The 20249-nt window shown below is 44.3% G+C and overlaps 1 protein-coding gene across 2 annotated transcripts in view; it reads left to right on the plus strand.

Moving 5' to 3' along the window:
• The window catches only part of MTUS2 (microtubule associated scaffold protein 2), a 396161-nt gene that overhangs the window by 262011 nt on the left and 113901 nt on the right, over window positions 1-20249 (plus strand). For both annotated transcript variants that reach the window (XM_072976062.1, XM_072976063.1), the window contains exon 7: window positions 17101-17199. In XM_072976062.1, the coding sequence (XP_072832163.1) occupies window positions 17101-17199 (99 nt within the window). The remainder of the gene's footprint in view (window positions 1-17100; window positions 17200-20249) is intronic.

The raw sequence follows: 20249 nt of genomic DNA on the forward strand, positions 1-20249 counted from the left end.
GAAGACCTATTCTGAGTGACTTTAAAACAGTAATTTTATTTTTCCTCCCTAATAGTATATGCCTATGTTCACAAAAATTGCAAAAAAAAAAAAAAAACTTTAACTGTTTTCAGTAATTACATTATTGGTGATAGTGTGAATGTAGTGATTCTGAATCTGCTATTATTCTGAATTTGTGTATTATGGAATAAATGAAAGAGAGGTATTATGGGATGAACTCATCTGAAATTTACCTTTTATGTATATATTTTTTATTGAAGCATAGTCAGTGTAAGCACAAGAGTTCAGTCAAACATACACATACATTGATTCCCTTTCATATTTGTTTTCATTATAGGTTACTGTAAGATACTGAATATAGTTCCTTCTCTGTGCTATACAGTACAAACTTGTTATTTGTCTATTTATGTATAGCAATATCTGCAAATTTCCATCTCTCAATTCATTTAATTCTTAATATTTACTTACTGGTTAAAAAGCAGCCAAGTTTTCTATGCCATGTTCCCTTTGGGCTGGGTTTGCCCTGGAAACAGGTGACACCATGGTGGCCCTTTCTCTGCTGGAACGTTCCTTCCCCCAAGACGGGCCCCATCCCACTTCATGCAATATCCTTCCTTCCCTGATTCTGACTCTGGTTAACGTCTGTTTCTCCTTCAGGTCTTGACCTAAGCATCGCCTCTTCAGGGACCTTCCCCTTTAGAGCCCATATTATCACCAGTATCGTTATCTCATAATTTCTGTGATTGTCTAATGTCTTTCTAGCCCCCATCCATGCAGGCATGCGTGGTTTGCTCACCCTCAGATCCTGAGTACCAAGAGTGCTTGGCACAAAACAGGCACTTAACAAATACCTGTTGAATGAATGAAAGTTAACCCCCTTCCTAATGTTTTGGGGGCATATGCCACTCTGAGCAGGGGCAGGTGGTTACCATATTGAAGCAGTGGAACAGACCAGCTCCTGAGGACAAGTGGGAGTCACGCCTTTCCCCATGTCCTAGGACAGGCTCCAGCAGATGCCCTGAGGACCCCACCTGTTCCACATCTCTTGTGCCCCTGCCACGAGGTTGGCTTCTTATGCACTGATGGCAAATTACGGAGGTCTCGCCGGGGAGAAGCAGCTGACAGCTGCCCCCAGTCACACCTCTCTTCCTCCTCTTTCTCCCCATTACTATTAGTTCTGCCAGCCTCACTCTGTTAGATGCAGCCTTCTTCTCCAGGGTCTGTGTGGGGTGGAGGCAGCCCCAGTCACTGGAGGACTGGGTGAGACAGGCAATGGACAGAGGTCCTGAGTCTTAGCCCACGTCTGCTTGGGAACTGATTTCAGTGATGCCCTAAGGCTCTGAATTTTCAGAAGACATAAAACTTCCTACACATTTTCCCATTATTGAAACGAGGAGGTGTGAGGGTGTCTTAGAACAGGCGTAACAACCACCATTTGCTAGGCGGACGGCCCCACACCAGCCGCTGTGTAGGCCCTCGGCTGTGGCCCCGGGGCCCGCTGCAGGCTGGCTGCCCCTCGCCTTCCCGGCACTGCTCGCCGGTGACCGCCGTCCTGGCTCAGCCCAGCCGGCCCCACCAGGTGGTGAGGTTGCAGTGCTAGCTGGTCTAAGGTGCGCTTCATCCTTCTTTCCCCATCGTCAGGAGAACAAGAGAAGAGAAGAGAGGCCGCGTTTGTTTTGCTCCTCGGCCTGGGGGAGGGGGGAAGGAGACCACACACGTCGCCTGAAAACCCAGAGAAAATGGAACTGAGTGACCAGGGGAGGGCGTGGATTGGGAAAATGAAGCAGAAAGCTCATTTTAGAGATTTCAGGACTTTCTCTTTTAGGTTTTATCGAACTCCAACACCTAGCCCTTCCTGGTATTTCAAAATTGTTAAAAGATACATTTTTATTACTGAACGTTAGCTTTGCATTTATTCCACTGGTTTGCATTTTTAATTTTTAAAAATCTAGTTTCTTCAACAAAATCAGCTTTCACATTGCCTTGTTCTGTCCTCAAGCTAATTAAAAAGCAGAGGCAGGCATCCAGATCACAGTTAAATTGCAGATAATTGGATTTCTTGGGACTGTGAGGTGTCTGGGTTATTTTAATTACTTAGGCGTTCCAACTCTTGTTTTCACCGATGCTGCTGGAAAACATTTCTGAACTGTGATGCTTCGCATCTTCCCCTTGGTGATTCCAGGCTAACGATGGCTGAGCTCTCGCATCTTTGGGTTGTCTGCTCAATTACTGTCACCCGCAATTGTAGACGTGACATGTGCCCACAACGGAACACACCCTGGGAATGCTCAGGCCCCTTCCTTTAACTTAGATTTCTGATGTGAGCTTTTATGTGGCTGGCTTTCTTCTGATTCCGTCATTCAGCAAACATTTAAGTGCTTGCTTGAAGTCATAGGTGAGTTGGATTAGAACAGCCCTTACCCTTGAGGGGCCCACAATAAGGCAAACAGATTTGTATACGAGTAATCAGAGTGAGAGCCAGAGACGCATAATCTCATCAGCCGGATGCCAGTTAATTCCAACAGACCAGGAATTCGTAGTAAGACGGCTTAAGAAACACATGGCCTGAAAAAGCTTAAATTAAATATAACACGCTTTTAAAATTATTTAATCACTAGTTATTATTTAATTATTTTCTAATTTATTTATTATGTAATCACTTCCTAACTTCAGAAAAGTTACAAGGCAGCTTCCAGTAAAGAGCACAGAATAACAGAGACACAAGGATAAAAATCCAAGTCATAAAAAGAGAGAAGCCCGACAAAATTAGGCCCAGAGCTTCCTGGCTGTGAGGGTGAAGAAGAACCACAGTCATGGAAAGAGAAAAGAGGGTACCATTGAACAGAAGAGAGAACTGATTTTTTAGCACAAACGTGTAAGATTTTAATTCTCTGAATTAAAGCAAAATTATGTTGAACAACATAATGGACAGTAACTTTGTGTGTTTCAAACAAATCTTTTCTGATAATAAAAGAATTAGAAAGTAGTTTAAAATTTTGGAATAGGGAAAGCCTTTCTAAACATGATGCTTACACATTCTTACTCAGTTAGGGGCCAATTAATGACATGTCACTGAAATAAATACATTGAAATATAAAGCTTAGAGATTAAGTCTTCTTTCTGGAACATCGCTAGTTATCACACATACAGTGCCCCAGATCCCCTAAAATAATTTTGTGTTCTGTCCATTCCTCTCCTGCCCTGGGTTACTGGACACAGGTTGAGAACAAATGCACTTGATTAAGCGTGTTTGCAGGTGCAAACTGTGATCCACTCCTGTCATATCTCTTCCTGTAAGTTAATAATGAGCATTGCCTCACTGACATCAGCGTGATGACAGTGGAAAGTGTTGTGGGTTTAGTGCTAATTGTTAAAAAAAAAAAGAAAAAGCACTAAACATCTCCATGGCTGTGTAAAGGGGGAGAATTGTGGAATCTTAGCCTTGGTCTTTCAGTGATTCTTTTTCTCAAAATTTTCATGACAAACTTTTCTGTTGTTTGTATGTCAAATACAACATCTTACCAGGGCACTGAGCCGTTTAATTTTACACAAGTAATCGGGCTTTGCCCATTGACTTTTCTGACTGGTTTGCAGCTGTCATAGCAAGTAGGAAAGTATTTTCAGTTGAAATGTTGATCTGAAGATAGATTACTTCTTGGTCAATATGACTTATGAGTCTGTCATGTTGACATGATGTATTAAAGGAAATAAAGTTCCTTTCTTCAGACTAAGATATAAAAGGATTTCCCGTGTTCTATAGAAGATGAACAGCTGATGTCTTCTTGTTTGGCTTCCTCTCTCCCTAAGGCAAAAAAATCTCTGGGAATAGTGAGTATGTTACTTTGTGGGCTACAGAAACTCCACTTGGGTCACAAAAATTAATTTTACTTCTTTGGAAGCAGATTACTATTCTGCATTAAATTCCACATGTTTTGGTATTTCTGGGCACATTATAATTTAAAAATACAAGTAGCGTGTCAGCATCATCAGAGTCTGTTTCCTTTGACTTTCAGGGTTCTGGAAACCGCTGCTCTGGGAGGTTCTCCCTGCCTTCCCTCTGAGCATCAGCTCTCCTTTCTCTGGGCGCATCGAAGCTTGCTGAGATAAAATATTCTGCTTTAGGAAAAGATAGGACAGGTGAAGGGGTCACTTTACCCCTGGAGTCTTGGGGTGAGACTTGAAGGAGGCAAGTTCAAAGCCATTAGGCTGCACTGGGCTCCTGAGTACAGATGGCGTGACTGTTTGGTGTTGGCTGAGTTCTCCCTGAGGCTGAGTCCCTATTCCTGTCCCAACTTCGACTCATCTTGGCCATTGTGAAGCCATCAGGGGAACCAGCGATAGGTTGAGGATAGAGGAGTTTACAGGAGATTAGAAGTATTAGAAAGAACTTTTGTGGGAGAGAAATAAAGGCAATACATGTGAGACCCATTCCTTTGCATGCGGTCACAGAGGCAGGAAAATATGGCGGGATGACGGCTGGGATGACTGTCCGTTTCATCACTGTTCAGAGGGCGGCATTTGTGGGTGTCCAGGAAGGGCCGTTTGCTGGTCTTTCCAGGGTGGGGAGGTTCCTCGCCCCTTGCGGCCGGCCAGGAGGCACTGTGAATCACAAGCTGTGACACCAGAGTCACAGGGAGTGACGTCAGTGGGAAGTGGATGGGCAGCCATTCATTTAGCAGATATTTACAGAGCACCTTCTTTGAGCTGAGCACTGTGCTGGACACCCGGGGATGCCCTGATGAACGAGACAGACAGAGTCTTTGTTGCTGCAGAGCGGATGGTCCAATAGGAGAGAGAAACATCAGACTCATACTTACACACGTGCTTGTTTAACTAGTTATGCTGAGTATACAGTGGAGGGGTATCATACAGATTTAGCGCAGTGTGCAAAAGTCACTCAGGCAGAGACCTAACGGGTGAGTCAAAGTTGCCAGACGGCGATGGTGGAGAACGGCGTTGCATGCAGGTGAACAGGTGGATTCCCTCTTTGTGAATATCAGAGGTTCCCACGCTCCCTGCCCTTAAAATCTGGGACTTGGGATGCTAACATTTCGATGCCTTGTTAATTGGAAAATACACACCCTCCTTTCCCCTTCCCAACCCTTTTATGGAGGAACTCACAAACTGTGAAATGGTCAAAAGACAGACAACATGAAAAAAAAGTGTCCAGAAACTTCAGAGCTGCTTCATCAATGTCTGATTCTCCTGGTGCGTCCACCCTGGCCGTAACCATGGCACAAACGCTGCCCCTTCAGCAGGTCGTTGGGAGAGTTTGGTTTTTTGCGTGTGTGGACACTTGGGTTGAACTTTCTAATAACCTCACCCTCTACTGCCGGGTTAGTGGCCTCAGAGGCTGTTTAACAGTTATCATCGCAAAGCCACAGAATGATCCAAGTGAAGGACAAGACACACTTAGCTTTCTCTGCTATGCCATTTAAATTCTTGCATTGAACAGTGGCACGAATAATATTTTTGATCCGTTTGAGAAGTGCTATAGGACACGCGCGTTGTACCAGAGAGTTTATAAAATGCGGGGACTCGGCGTTTTGCTGTTGAGCCCCCTGCAGGCTGGTGTGAAACCTTAGGGCACAAAAAAGCTACCTCTCACTTAAGAGTGTAGACACGTATTCTATCTCAAAGACTGCACACCTGGTATTTTGCCCACTCAGCTTGTCAGCCTCGAAGAGCTATGGGAGCTGGTCCAGCAGTAATTAATGCAAATGGGCTTATAGAGCCGTGTTTTCCACCGTGGTTTCTGACATTTCTGTGCCTCAGAACTCTGCCTACTGTACGATAAATGCATTGTTACGCAAATTCCTACCGTGGTACAGTCCCATCTCTTAGCGTGAGAGCATGGAACTTTTAATTATATGTCAGCGATTAAAACTTTCCAGTTCTTTCCAGATTTATATATTTTACTAGCTACCTTACATTGATGAAATACCAAATACTAATTACTGTTTTGGGCCGGGGAGGGGGCTAGAAAAAATGCAAATATAATCAGAAAGAGACAAATGCCAGCCAGCCATTTTCTAACATAACTGGAAAAGAAATACTCATTTCTTGGACGTTGCGGAGTCTTCAAATTGGTCATCTTTAATCCGTTCTCACAGCTGCTGTGACCGACGTCAGCCAGAACCCACCTGCTCGGGCTGCCGGCCTGCAGAGCTGCTGTGCCCATGACCTGCGAAAAAATACCCAAGGGTCCAAAGTTACAGGACGCTTATTTTATTCATTCGCTACATTGTTTTAGGTTTAAAAATCCGGACACCTTGGACATATTTCTGTTGCCTCATGACTTTGTTCCCATGAGTGGAATAACTTTATTAATAAGCCGCAATTAATTGATAGTTTTCGTCACATAGACTTTGGATGGTAGAGCAAACAGGGAATGAGCCTCGAAGTTAGACCCACTAATAGTCGTGAGAGCTTGATTCAATTACTTAACCTCTCAAACCTCGGATTCCTCATTGCGAAAAGAAGAATCGCACCAGTATCATTCTGTACTGATATCATTCACTAGCACAGTGCTTATAATCCACAGGTTCTAGACAAGTATTTGTGATGATTGAGTTAATATTGCTAGTAAGTACCGTTTTTGCATGCTTAGTGCCTGGCATTATGTGAAGCACTTTTAATGCACCGTGCCACTTTATTCTCACTATAGCCTTGTGGTAGCTGCTGTTGTCATCACTCACTTTACCCGGGAGGAAACAAAGGCTCAGGGAGGTTAAGTTACCTGCCCGAGGTCACACAGCTAAAGACACAGTAGAGCTGGGGGTCCCAGCCTTAAACAGATATGCTAGTGTATGCTAATCACCCTCCCCATCCTGCCTTTACTTCCACCTCCAACTTAAAAATAACTTATAACCACAGCTCTGTTTTGTAGTGGCTCCTGTTTCCATTGTGAGTTATCATTTACCAAGTTAGTAATTAGTTTACATGTTGAAAAAAATTATAGATGAATAGTATCATAAAGATGATCATAACATAATCTGCTTTAAAAAAGGTTGTAACCTTTATATACAATTTTATATAATTATATAAATGTAAATATAATATATAAACATAATACAAATATATGTAATATGTATCAATACAATATATAAATATAAATAATATAAATATAATAAATATAATTTTACATAATTTTGTAAAATTACGTTACAAGTAACCCTTACAGGTCAGCGCAAAAAAAAGTAACAAAAAGACTTGCCCAACACCCCACAAAAGAAAAAAATCAAATGCCCAATACACTTAAATACACTTATGAAAAGGGTGCTAAACTTCATCAGTGACCAGGAGAAGGCAGTTTAAATCACATGAGTTGTGTACGCATCACAATGGCAACATTTTCAAATCTGACCTTCCAAAGTGTTGGTGGAGAGGGTGTGCATGAAGAACACAGACACAGTCCTGCCAGGGAAACAGGGGAATGGGCACAGCCACTTTGGAAAACAAGGCAGTGTTGCCTACTAAAGTTCACTTATGCCTTAACTGAAGAATTCTGCTTGTTGGTACATGAGAATGCATCTACAAATGTGTCAGGAGACATGGACAAGCAAAGTTAGAGAACTGCTTATTATTGCTCAAGACTGGAAGTGGAAGCAACTCAATTTTCCATCAACGGTAGAATAAGCCAACACATTGTGATACATGCATGCAACAGAATGCCGTTTGGCAATGAGCGTGACCTAGTGCTGCACGCTGTAATGCTGGGTGAGAATGAGTGCAATGTTTAGTGAAGAGTGGTAGGCAGCAGAATGCATGCAGTGTGATTTCACTGATACAACAACACATTGATTGTTAGTGTAAAGAAGTGCAGCAGATTTCTGTGGGTTAATCTTTATCCTGCTACCTTGCTGAATTCGTTTATCAGTTCTAGTAGTTTTTTATATGGAGTCCTTAGGTTTTCTATGTATAGTATCATTTCATCTGCATATAATGACAGTTTTACCTCTTTCCTTCCAATTTGGATATCTTTTATTTCTTTTTCTTGTCTGATTGCTGTGGCTAGGACTTCCAGTACAAAGTTGAATAGAAGTCGTGGGAGTGGGCAATCTTGATCTGTCATTTTAGCCAGAGAACTTAGTTTAAACTATGAACAATATGAGCCACAAACACTTTAACTTCCTGTTTGCTTTCTCTTTTTTTCATTAGTCATCATTTCCATTCATTCAACCTCAATCAGCTTCCCATTTATAAAAAAGAAGTAATATATGTATATATTGCTTATATAAATAAGTCCGCTGTTCAATTAAATGCTTGTGATATCACAATCACATTTAATTGAACAATGGACTTATTAGCCTTAAGTTGGATTTCTGAGGGAGGGGAACTGGATTAGAGTACTTGCCTTGGTCTGACGCAGACCAAGGAGATTATAGAGGGCAAGAGGCAAGGAAGGCTGGACTCAAGCCACCCCTCTGCCACTGTCCCCGGATGTGCTGTACCTTTGCACATGTCCCATCCTTGTTGTGCCCTTTCCTTCTTGGTGATAGTTCTGCATAGTTCACACCTCAGCTCAGACTTAGCCTTCTTTGGTGAAGCCCTACCTGGCTCCTCTTCTGAGCTCCCAGAGAAATCTTTATCCAGACCTCTGGGCTGGCACCTGTTTCATTATCTTGTCACTACTTATTTACATGTCCCAATAATTGGTGAATTTCTGGACATAGGATTTTGTCTTTCACCATGGACTCTCAGCAGCTAATACCATATCAAGTACAGTGGAGCCCTGCCCCCTGTAAAAACATATGGTGAATGAATAAGAGAATGCTTTGGATTTTTCAAGGAATAAATAGTTCAGAAAATAAGTAAGGGATGATGCAGCCTTTAGAGTAAAACTGCAGGAAACTAACATGTGCACTTATTTGATACTAAATAGACCATGTTAGGGATTTTTTATTTATATAGGGAAAATGTTAGCTCTAAAAAGCACAAATTTGTTGTGTTCTTGAGTTAATGTGAGAGTAAATTATTGGGTGGAATGAGACAAATAATCCAGACCATTTCCTTCATTTTGGCTTACCTAACTAAAAAAACTGCCACAATGAATAAAGCCCGAATATCTATTTGAGCAGTTTCAAAAACACAAAGTGCTTTTCCCACCACGACTTACTTATTCACATTTTCTCAGTGCCTAATAGATCACACAGTGTCTTGATTCCCCAGGAGAACTGGATTATTTTCCTCCCACAAAACCATCATATGCAGAGCTTTTCTCATTTTGTTTCTAGCAGTGTATAAAGTGATTTCTCATTACTTGCTTATGACACGCCTGTTTATTATGTCTGGGAGAGAGAGGCACTGGGGAAAATGCGAAAAGATGACAGTAGGTTTCAAACTGTCAGGAATTCACTTAATCTCAAGGTTGACTTCATTTTCCACAGAGGAAGACCATGATTAGTTAGTACCAGTAACCAACTCATTTGTTTACAAATATTTACTGAGTGGGTGGTTCTCGTGAGATGTAGGTCTTCCGTAGAAAGTTGTGCTCAGAAAGCGGGGTATATAAACTTCAGAGGTGGAGTTCTAGGTGGTGGCAAGGTCCAGGATGGTACCCAGGTGTCCTGAGTAAAGGTGCCTGGCCAGAGTAGCAGATGTCAAAGTACTGAAAGGCTGGGACGTCAGATGAGTTATGCATGGGGTCATTGTCACTTACCAGGGTGATGGCAGGACCTGGGATAAAGAGGAAGGCCACGCCTAGGGGTAAGGGAGGGACAGTAACTGCGCTGTGGGTGACCGCAGGGAACAATGTTAGAGTACGCCAGCCTTAAGTTTGGGACCTCAAAGGAAAAGGAGTTTTACACGAACATGGGGGCTTCACGTTCTAGTGGCGTATTAGGTAGTTTGAAAGAGATCTCCTGACTTGAGAATAAGTTGGGTGAGGAGCAGAAGGACAGTGGCCATCATTTGAGAAGGTTGCTCTGAAAGCTTGAGGATGAAGGTGGGAGACAGAGGTTATTTACCAAAGGCATAAGGAGTTCCACGTGGTGTGGGCTAATAGAGGAAGCTTAGGGCCAGGGATGGAAAGAATGCTGGGATTCACTGGCCTTCAACTTTAGAAAACCAATGCTCGAGCAAGGTCACAGCACCAAACAGAAGCCCTTCAGTGTCTGTGTTCTCCCGCCCTCTCCCCCCAGCTCTGCTCTGAGCGTTCCCACCCTGCCCCCTCCTACTTCCCTTTAAACCCTCCAGGGAAGTCAGACTCCCCTGGATTCATTGTGCTTCCTACTAAAAGCAGGCAAGAGGTCTCACTGTGTATCGGGACTCACTGAGGCCACTGTGCAGTGAAATGCAAGCTAAAATGAGGTGTCATCAAGAATGTGTTCCATCTCTTGGCCCTTCTTTCCCCTCAGTTGGCTTCTTTTTCACAAAGGCTCCACGTTGAGACTTACATCTCACCAGCTTAGGCATCTATCAGAAAAAGAAATCTTTTCTAATCATTCCAGCAAAATTCTCAAAGTAGGGCTCTCATTATCCCAACTTGGGTCTTGTGTTCATTCCCAAACCAATGTGCTCTGTCACACTGGTGTGATGCAGAGCTCTGATCGGGCAGGCTTGGTTCACATGCCCACCTCCAGGTCTAGGTGGGTCAGTCCCACCCAACCACGTGGGCCAAAAGGAGGGAAGGGTTGGTTCCCCAAAGGTCAGCACTGGTGCTGTTAAAAGAAGCTGGTCAGGCCAAACAAGAGACATCCACTAGAGGCATATCGTCTACACCGGGTGAAATAAGATAGGGAAGGCTGAATGCAGTCTAAGGAGTTCAAGGGGACTCAATGAAATTAGGGAAATCTTCCTAAATAAGTGACAGACTCTGAGGACTAATATAGGCCAAACACTTAGTGCCTTTTTGGCAAGCAAAAAGAGGTTCTTCTTCTTCATCTTCGTCTTCATCTTCGTCTCAATCTCCATCTCCTCCTCCCTCCTCTCCTCCCTCTCTTCTCCTTCTTCTTCTTCTTCTCCTCTTCCTCCTCCTCCTTCCTCCTCCTCCTCCTTCTTCTTCCTCCTCCTTCCTCCTCCTCCTTTTTTTTTTTGTTCAGTTAGACAAAGAAGGTGTGATGGGCTAAATACTAGCCCCCAAACACACCCATGTACTAATCACTGGGACCAATGATTGTTATCTTATATGGCTAAAAGTACTTTCCCAATGGGATTAAGTTAAGGGTCTTGAGATGGGGAGATTGTCCTGAATTATCCAGACAGACCCAGTGTATCACAAGGATCCTTCTAAGAGGAAGGCAGGAAGAGTTGGAGCAGAAGGAGATGTGATGTTGGAAGCAGAGATCGGAGTGATGTGCCTTGAAGACCGAGGAAGGGGCCACAGCCAAGGAAGGCTGGAAGCAGAAAAAAAGCAAGGAAATGGATCCTCCCTTGGAACCTCCAGAAGGAACCAGCCCTGCTGACACATGGCCCATGAGACTGATTTCATACTTCTGACCCCTACCCTCTAAGAACTGTAAGAGAATGCATTTGTGTTGTTTTTCACCACTGAGTTCGTGATCATTTGTTCCAATGGCAACAAACAAGTCTTCAGAGAGGGGAGGAGCTGAATTTGATGGCGATGAGGGGTGGGTCACGCAGACAAGGGAAAGATGGAGCCTTGCAGCCTAAGGGACAGCACAGATGGTGTTACGGAGCATCACACAGAGACCACGATGTCACCTAGAGGTTGTCGTTCCACAACACAGAATTGGGGCTTCCTACTGAAGACCAGGAAAAGCCTTGGAAACTTTTAAAAGGAAAGCTGTGTGATTTGAAAGGTCGTTCTGGCAGCCATAGGAGGGTGAGTTGGCTAAAGGTGAAGAAGGTGAGAAACAGAGAAATGACTCAGGAGCTTTTCTTGGTTGTCCCAGCAAGAAATGAGGAGGATTTGGCTGCAGGAAACTGAGGATGGATAAAAGGCCAGATTCAGGAACCACTGACGAGGTAGAATCAGAAGGACTTAGTGAGTGACTAGATGTGAGAGGATGAGGAAGACGATTCTCTGGCTTCTGGTTTTAGTGATGAAGGGGACAACTGACCAGGAAAGAAAATACGGGAAGAGAAGAGGGTTTGAGAGGAAGATAATTTGTTCCCTTTGGGGCACGGTGATCTGGCCGTCCAGTAGGTAAGTGGTTATGCTAGTTGGCAGCTAAAAGTAGGCCTGGGTCTCAGGAGAGAGGTCTGTGCTTATCTGGATTGGAAATAATGGATTTTATAGTCATCAGTGTGTACAGCTCGGCGGTGTAAGCATGCTGAGTGGACTGGCTCATCCAGAAGAGTGAGTGGGAGAAGGTGGAGGCAGAATCCTGGGGCAGCTGTGCGAGGTGTGGGGAAGGGAGGAAGCAGCAGCGAGAGAGACGCGGGGAGAGCAGCTGGAGGGGCAGCAGGGAAACCATGAGGCCAACACGCATTGCTGCAGCTCTCGGGGGTCTTAGAGTTAGATGAACGTTTATGATGTACTTGAAAACACTTAAGCTGAGTCTAGATTGCAGGAAAACTGCAAAAAGAACAGTAAGTCTTGGCTGATTGCTCTGACTGTCTGTGCCATCCAGAGCTCCCAGAACCACGCAGGAAGTTTCTGGGCAGCGCTGTGTTCCTGGGAGGAGGGAGATGGTGAAACTTTCGATCAAAATTACTATTGTAGAGGTGGTTGCACTAGGCTGGCTTCTCTCTTTATCCTTTCATAGAGCAGACAGACTGGTTTCAGTTTGATTTTGGTTTTATGCCTTTTGTTGTCTATTTTTTATTACAAAAGTAGTGTGTGTGATCATTATTAAAAGAAAGAAATAATGCAAAAGCAAAAAAAGTAAAATCCAGTCGATCCTATTGCTTGGAAGTAACCCTTATTAAAAATATTTTAAAATTAGTAGAAGATCTCTCAGAATTTTTTTGTATATTTACAACTAGAATACAGATAATACTTTGTGTCATAAAAATGGGATAATAACTGCACATACTGTTCAACAACTAGCTTTGTAATTTATGTCTCACGGACGTCTTTCCATGCGGGTAGAATACAGAGCAACCTTGTTCTTTTTAATGGCGCCATTGTACTCTATTGATGGATATACCATAGTTTATTCAACCCTTCCCCAGTGTGCACTTTGGGTATTTGCACTTCTTTATTATTGCGGATAATGGAGGAAGTGCCTTTGAACGTACATCTTTTCACACTTGTTGAAGTCTTCTGAAGAGAGATCAGTAAACGTGGAATTGCTAGGTCAAGTCTATGAATATTTAAAATTTTTGATAGAAGCTGCCAAATAGCACTCCATGAAGGCTGGATGGAAAATATTGAAACTCTGGGTAAATATTTATGCTTAGTTTTCCTTGAAAGTGTTGTGTTTAGTGCAGACTTTGGCCCTTAACACTTCCCTCCTGAGCTCCTGAGAACCTGGGGGCCTTTCTGTATTGGTTGATACCTAAAACCTGGGCAGAGGGAGGGAAGAGAAGAGTCAGATGAGCCGTAAGTTGGATGCCCTGCAGGGCGGGGGTGGTGGCTTCAGTGGGGCGGAGTGGCAACTGGGCTTTCAGAAAGGACCCCAAGGACCCAGCCTTCTGTAGTCCCCAAGTGCCTGGAAAGGAGCCCAGTGGGAGAGGGGGACAGTGGGGCACTGACTGAATGGCCACACTGTCGGGGGGGGTGGCCCTCTGGTTGAAGTTTATGTTCCAATGGGGAAGGTAGACAGTAGACAAACAGATGAGTGTGTAATACGATTTGGGTGGTGGTCAGCGCTGTGAAGAAGAATGAAGCAGGTGAGGGGGAGAGTGGCAGGTGGCGGGAGGGCTCGTTTACCTAGAGCGTCAGGCACCACCTCCCAGAAGATTATCACTTGTGAAGAGACCTGGAGGAGCAGATGAGTGAGCCAAGCCCAGGGTCTCGGGGGTGGGGGCACGTTCTGTACAGAAGGAACTCACGCTAACTTGCCCGGAATGGGAGGAAGTGTAGCGTATTTGAGCATCAAGAAGGCTGGCAGTGTGGCTGGAGTGTGTGAGCAGGGCCAGAAGGGTATGTGTGTGTGTGTGTGTGTGTGTGTGTGTGTGTGTGTGTGTGTGTGTGTGTGTGTGTGTGTTAGTGGTTCTCCAGACACACAGAACCAAGAGATTTATACATTCATATATTTCATACATTTTATATATAGGAAAGAGTGTCTAAAGGATATATATTAATATATTTATAATATAGAATATATTTATTATAAATAAATAGTAAACATATAAAGAAATTTATCATGAGGATTTGGCTCATGTGCTTCTGGAGGCTGAGAAGTCCCGAGACCTGCAGTCTGCAGGCTGGAGACCCAGGACAGCTGGTGGTTTAAGTTCCAGCGCAAGGGCAGGAGGAGGCTGACATCCCAGCTCAAACTGTCGGGCAGGTGACGTTCTTTCCCTCTCGTCCTTTTGTTCTACTCAGGCCTTCAACAGATTGTCTGAGGCCCCCTCCTGGGCGGGAAGGGCAATCTGCTTTACTCAGTCTGCTGATTCAAACGTGCATCTCATCTAGAATGACGTTTGACCGAATATCTGAGCAACCATAGCCCTGTCAAGTTGACACATAAAATGAACTATCACCAGTGTCTGTGGTGTAGCCTGGGGACCAGTTCATCTGGGGCTGCCGGAGAGGGTGCTGTAGGAGGGCCGGAGTGGGAGCGGGGCAGGTCGGAGGCTGGGGAAGGGGGAGGGAGGGGGTCAGACCCGGGAGGTGTTCTTGGAGGAGATCCAGCAAGCTCTTCTGATGGGCTGAATTGGGGGGGTGAGGGGGGCAAAGAGACGAATCAAGATGACCCAAACAGTGAGTTCACTAAGGAAAGATGAAAAGGCAGAACAGTGGGGACTTACAGAATTAGCAAAGGCATAAAAGAAGAAATGTGCATATAAAGTTGGAAGAACTAATAAATATTTAGGTTTCAGCAGAATATGGGGTATTTGGTGAAATGTCGGTGTGTGTTTGGCCCAAGAACAGTGAGTGAAAGGTGGGGCCGTTTACTGAGATGTGGAAGACTCCAGGTGTATGTTCACTAAATGCACGAAGCATCGAGAGTAGGAGGGAAAAAAGTCCGGCAGGGAGATACAAAGGAGAATTTAGGCTTTAGAAGGGAAATCAACAAGACTAAAACAGTTTGTCCAAAGGCAATAAAACAGAGAAGATGCTGGCAGGTGTGCAGGAGGAAGAGCAGAAGGCAGGTGCACGGGGTGGAGAGGGTGAGGCAGGGTGGGCGGTGTCGGGGGCAGGTGCGCAGGGTGGAGAGGGTGAGGCAGGGTGGGTGGTGTTGGGGGAAGCAGTAGCCCAATCAGGCCAGAAAAGAAGAAGGAAAGAGAGGGAGACAGAATCCAAACACCTGCCTCCTGCTCCAGTCCCTGGAATGATCCCTCCCACAGTCACACACAGACACACGTGTACACTTGCACGTACATGTACATATAAATAATCTATAATAGTGCTTTTAAAGCTGGAAGGGAAAAGTTGACATATTTGAATGTGTTAAAATTTTAAAACTACAGTACAATGAAAGGTTCTATAAATAAGTTGTAAAAAGTGAAAGGCTGAAAAATACAATTTACACAGCAGGCAAAGGCTTAATATCCAGAAGAAGTGAAGAGTTCTTACACAGCAATAAGAAGAATGGGCAAAGGGTTTAATCAGATGATTTTCCAATAAAGAAATGCACATGACTAATATGGAAAGACTAAGTGTCTGGCAAAAATTAAAATGATGGAGACTTCAGGGGGCATGGGGCATGTGGAAAGAATTGACCTCACATGCTTGGTTGGAAGTGTAAATTAGTAGCTCTTTTTGGAGGACAACTGAGCTGTGTCTGGCAATATTGCAAATGAGCAGACTCTTAATCCAGCAAAACATGTCTATGCGTTCATCCTGTGAAGACACTGGTGCATGTGTACAAAGAAGCAAGCAGGAGAATGTTTATTGTAGCACATTTAGCTATTTTAACAGCTAAAACTTGCAGACAATCTAAAGGTTCATCAGCAGGAGAATGGGTGAATAAATTATGTGTATCTTTGCCCATTAACGTGGTGTGGCATTTTTTAAAAAGATCTATAAATACACTGATATGAAAAAGATCTTGAAAAGTGTGGGTAGGTAAAAAAGAAATGGCAATATGTGATTCATTTAGCTAATGAAGAGCTGTGTTTGTTTTTGTGTAGATATATTTATAAATACCTAGAAAAAGGTCTGGAAGAATAAATGCCAAATTGCTGGCAGTGGTTATCTCTGAAAGAGGAGTGAGGTTGCAGGGAGTGGGGGCAAAGTGGGATATTTGCGTTCTGCATCGAAGGAACCACCGCCATCACCAAAGTTTATTTTTGACACGACACAATAAACTGGGCTGAAGTGGAGACAGGTCTAGGGACACCCAGGTCTGTGTTATTTCTCTGATCTTCCACCCACGGTTCTTTGACGTTCTGATGAAGGGGATGTGGAGGTGAGGGTCTGTGCCCAGCACACAAGGGAGAAACAGGGCTGTGCCTCGTATGCCCCTGAGCACGACTGAGGAGCTTCCACGTGGTGTTCTGCGCTCAGGTTGTCCCATTCTGGGGTGGCCGGCTCTGCCAGCAGGTCCCACAAAGCTCAGCTGCAGCGGAGAGAGAGCTCAGAGGCTCTCCAGGTCACCTCGATGGACCAGCTGTGTGGAAGTTAATTAGAGGCAGACCATGTCCCCGGGGGCTCCGTTCTCGTGATGCTGGAGTCATTAGCGGTTAGGTTCAGCTAAAGCTTCCTTCTCGTCTTCTGAAAACTTGTTTTGGCAGAAGGACGCCGGCAGACTGAATTGGTGGCCAAGGATAGTACAATTTTAATTCCCAGAGAGTTTGTCAGGGCCATTGGGGTGCAGTGACCTCCGGAGACAGGGGCGGTTTTCATTAAATCAGAGACAGCAGTGTGCTTATTCGCCTGACCACTCACGATGAAATTCCCTTTGCTGTAAACAAGTGTGTCATTCCCGAAGCACAGGGGGTGGTGACTATAGCAACAAATCACCCAAATATTATTTTGTTCTGTGCGCCTTTTGTTAAGCCTCTCTTTCCACAAACAATTTGTGTTAAGCATTTCGATTGTAACTCGCTCTCTTTCTTTCTCTCTTTTTAAACTATATATAGGAACAAAGAAAGAAGTACAAAAAGATCAAGATGCTAATAAACCTGCAGTTTCATCTCCTAAGAGAACAGCGGCTTCAGCCACCAAGCTTCATTCGCCAGGTATTTAAGAAATGTGAGCTGTGTTATTTGAGGAAAAGACTTGAACTGGGAGTTTATTTTGTTCAGATGTCATCAGTGGAGTAACGCCAGCCCATGTGGTGTGTGCGACTATCCCAGGGCTTGATGTACACATACTGATGTGTTCTGACTCCAGCTGAAGTGAACTAGCTGTTGGCATCATTTTGTCTTAAAGAACAAAACGTTATTGTGCTCCGTTTAAGTGGTAGAATCTTCTCCGTGTGGGAGTATCTGCTATTCCAACAGCGTGTAAAATAATTTATAATTGAAAAATAGACTTTGGAGCTATAACCTCAGGAGAGAATATTTTCTAAAAAGAGAAACCATGGATTATCAATACTTGTTATTTTATTTATTTACAATTCAGATATGGATAAGCCACGTAAATGTCACACGAAAGTTGAAAATTATTTATTATGAAAATTCATATCGTAAGGCATCAACCCCTTTGTAGAATGGAATGCAGTATAACCTCAGAACATTTTCTTTAAGCGCAAAAATGGTAGCAACAATAGCAGCTAATGTTTGAGTTCCTCTTGTACGCCGGGTTCTCTCCTAAGCTCTTTAAATGCATTTATTTAACGCCTACAGTAACTGGGAGACAGGTACGATTATTGCCTTTCCCTTTATGTGTGAGGAAATTGAGGTACAGAGATTTTCATTAATTTGCCCAAAGTCACAGGAAACTAGTAGTAGTCTTGGTTTGAACGCAGGCACTCAGAATCCCGTGGCTGCACCCTGGGGTGCTGTCCAGCACTGTCCACTGCCCGCCTCCTGCAGGGGCCACGCCCTGTTCCTTGTCTCATCTCCGTGACATTGGACATTATTGATCGCTCCCTTTCTGAAACTTTCCTTAGGTAGCTTCAGATGAGAAAATAAATCTGACCCTTCTTACTCCATCTTGGCCACAAGCAGCATAATTTTTAATATAGAAATTTAGCAATTGCAATAACACTATTGAACCACGATTGTTTCACCCTTGGAGAAGGGAGACGTTCATATCTACCTTGATAAGTAGCACCTCTACTTCTTGTACATAATAAAGAAGTTTCCTGAAGATGAGACAATTTTACATCAGTTTTTGTCTAGAGGGTGGGTTAGAGTAACACATCTTTTCATAGTCAGCTTTGGAAAGGCTGGTTTGTTCCTATGTTTTTCTGTTTTCCTGTCCGTCAAAATAGGAAGGAACCTGCTCCGTCTTTGGAATGGGAAAGGCAGACCTCTCCTTTCTAGAAAACTTAGTCTGTGGCCAGGTGCTGCCCCGTTTGGTAACTCCTGCCCTCACCCATGCTCAGGGCTGGCTGGAAGGAAGTCTCCTCCCCTTGTGCCGTCTGTCCACTCCTCCTCCCACACCCCTCCCCTCCCCGCCGGCTAGGCAACCCCGGCAAACAAGTGCCAGTGCTAAATCAGAAGTACTAAGTACTAAGTGTGCTGCTGGGCAGAATTTTCTGAAATTCAGATCAGTTTAAGAAAAATAAAAGCCTGCCCGAGACAGCAGAGAACTCGGCACGTGTGCTCCCTGCCAGTCTGCAGGGAACAGACCTCCTGTCGGCTACGACGTTTTCCAAACTCACGAAGTGCTTTTCCTTAAACTGGAGGCCTATCAGAGTTGTGTCCTTTCATTCTTTTCTTTCCTGTTTACAAGTGTTAAGGTCGTGGGCCTTCTCTGAGATTGTAAATATGCAGGTCCTGAAGCTGCACAGCTTGCTTGTGATCATGTCAGATGAGCTTCCAGCTTTAAAATTAAGCCACGCTCTAACATCCGTCAGAATCCTCTGGATGGTGACCAGATGACTGCAGATGAATTTTTAATGCCCTCTTTCCATTTTTAAGGGCTGCATTCTTCCTGATGCTCAGCCTTTGCACGCAAGCACATTTATACGGCTACTGGCTCTTTCCTTTGAGCCTCTGGCTGTCTCTGGGATCGTCATAGATACCCTCTGCCCCCAGTCAGATTACACTGCCAAGAGGATGGTCAAAGAGGAACTGTGATTGGAGCAGGACCGAGACGAAGGGAAGGCCTTCTAGATGTAGGTCTGCCCCCAGACCCGTGAGACCTGGCGGAGATGCTGCAGGGTGGATTGGTGGCGCTCCAGTGGTGACACCCCTGGAGAGGGGTCAGAAAACCTGAAACCCAGACGCAGCTGGGCCCCTCCTGACACCAGCTTGCCTCCAGGCAAGGGCGGGCCTTCTTCCTTTGCATGTCCGCTGGTCTCCCACACGTCATTCACAGAGCCGTGCTCAGTAAAAGTTGTTAGATATTTTGATCCCCCACAGAACACATGACATGAAGTGCACGTGTGAAATCAGCTCTGTCTGAAGGTCATGGCAAGACACTGTCTAGGTATTTCTGTTCATACAGTTCACATTGAACACCTGCATTGAGGATGAGTCTCATTAATAGTTGAGAGGTTTATAGGGCCAGAGAGTTAAAAAAATAACTAGTACCTTTGCTCTTTCACTTCATTTAAAAACGCCGCAGCCATCGCTAATCCCCTTTGTGAAGGTCTGTATTCATTAATAGCAGTTTCCTGGTTTAACTGGATGGAAATCAGGATATTGCAGGGGACCAGAGCTTTGATTTTTGTGGAAAGAGACTTAACAGAGTCTGCCTGGCTGCAGAGAAGTCAATAGCATGCCTGCTTGCTTTGAACCTTTGAGCTCTACAGAAGCAATATGGAAACCACAAAGAACAGGGAAGGAGAAAATAAAATCTTCCAGCACCTGGAAGTGTCCTCGGGGACATGGCATGCCCCTTGTTTAAAGTGTGTATGGTGGCTGTTCCAGAGAAATATGGGTGTGAGAGGTCACAAGTGAGTGACCATCACTACCATCATCCCAGTGCTGACCGTGCTCTCTACGAGTTCCACGTGATCATGGGCATCTGGAACTTTCTGTGGCATGGTCCCATTAACCCCTTACTTCCTAAGAAAGTTTGTATTTTAGCTTCATTATTGTGCTGGCTTTTAAGAAAAAAACAGTAGGAGCAAGCAAAATCCTTTTCAAGAATGAAATAATGCCATTTGCAGCAA

This window comes from Vicugna pacos, chromosome 14 (genome assembly GCF_048564905.1).
Source record: "Vicugna pacos chromosome 14, VicPac4, whole genome shotgun sequence".
NCBI lineage: Eukaryota > Metazoa > Chordata > Mammalia > Artiodactyla > Camelidae > Vicugna > Vicugna pacos.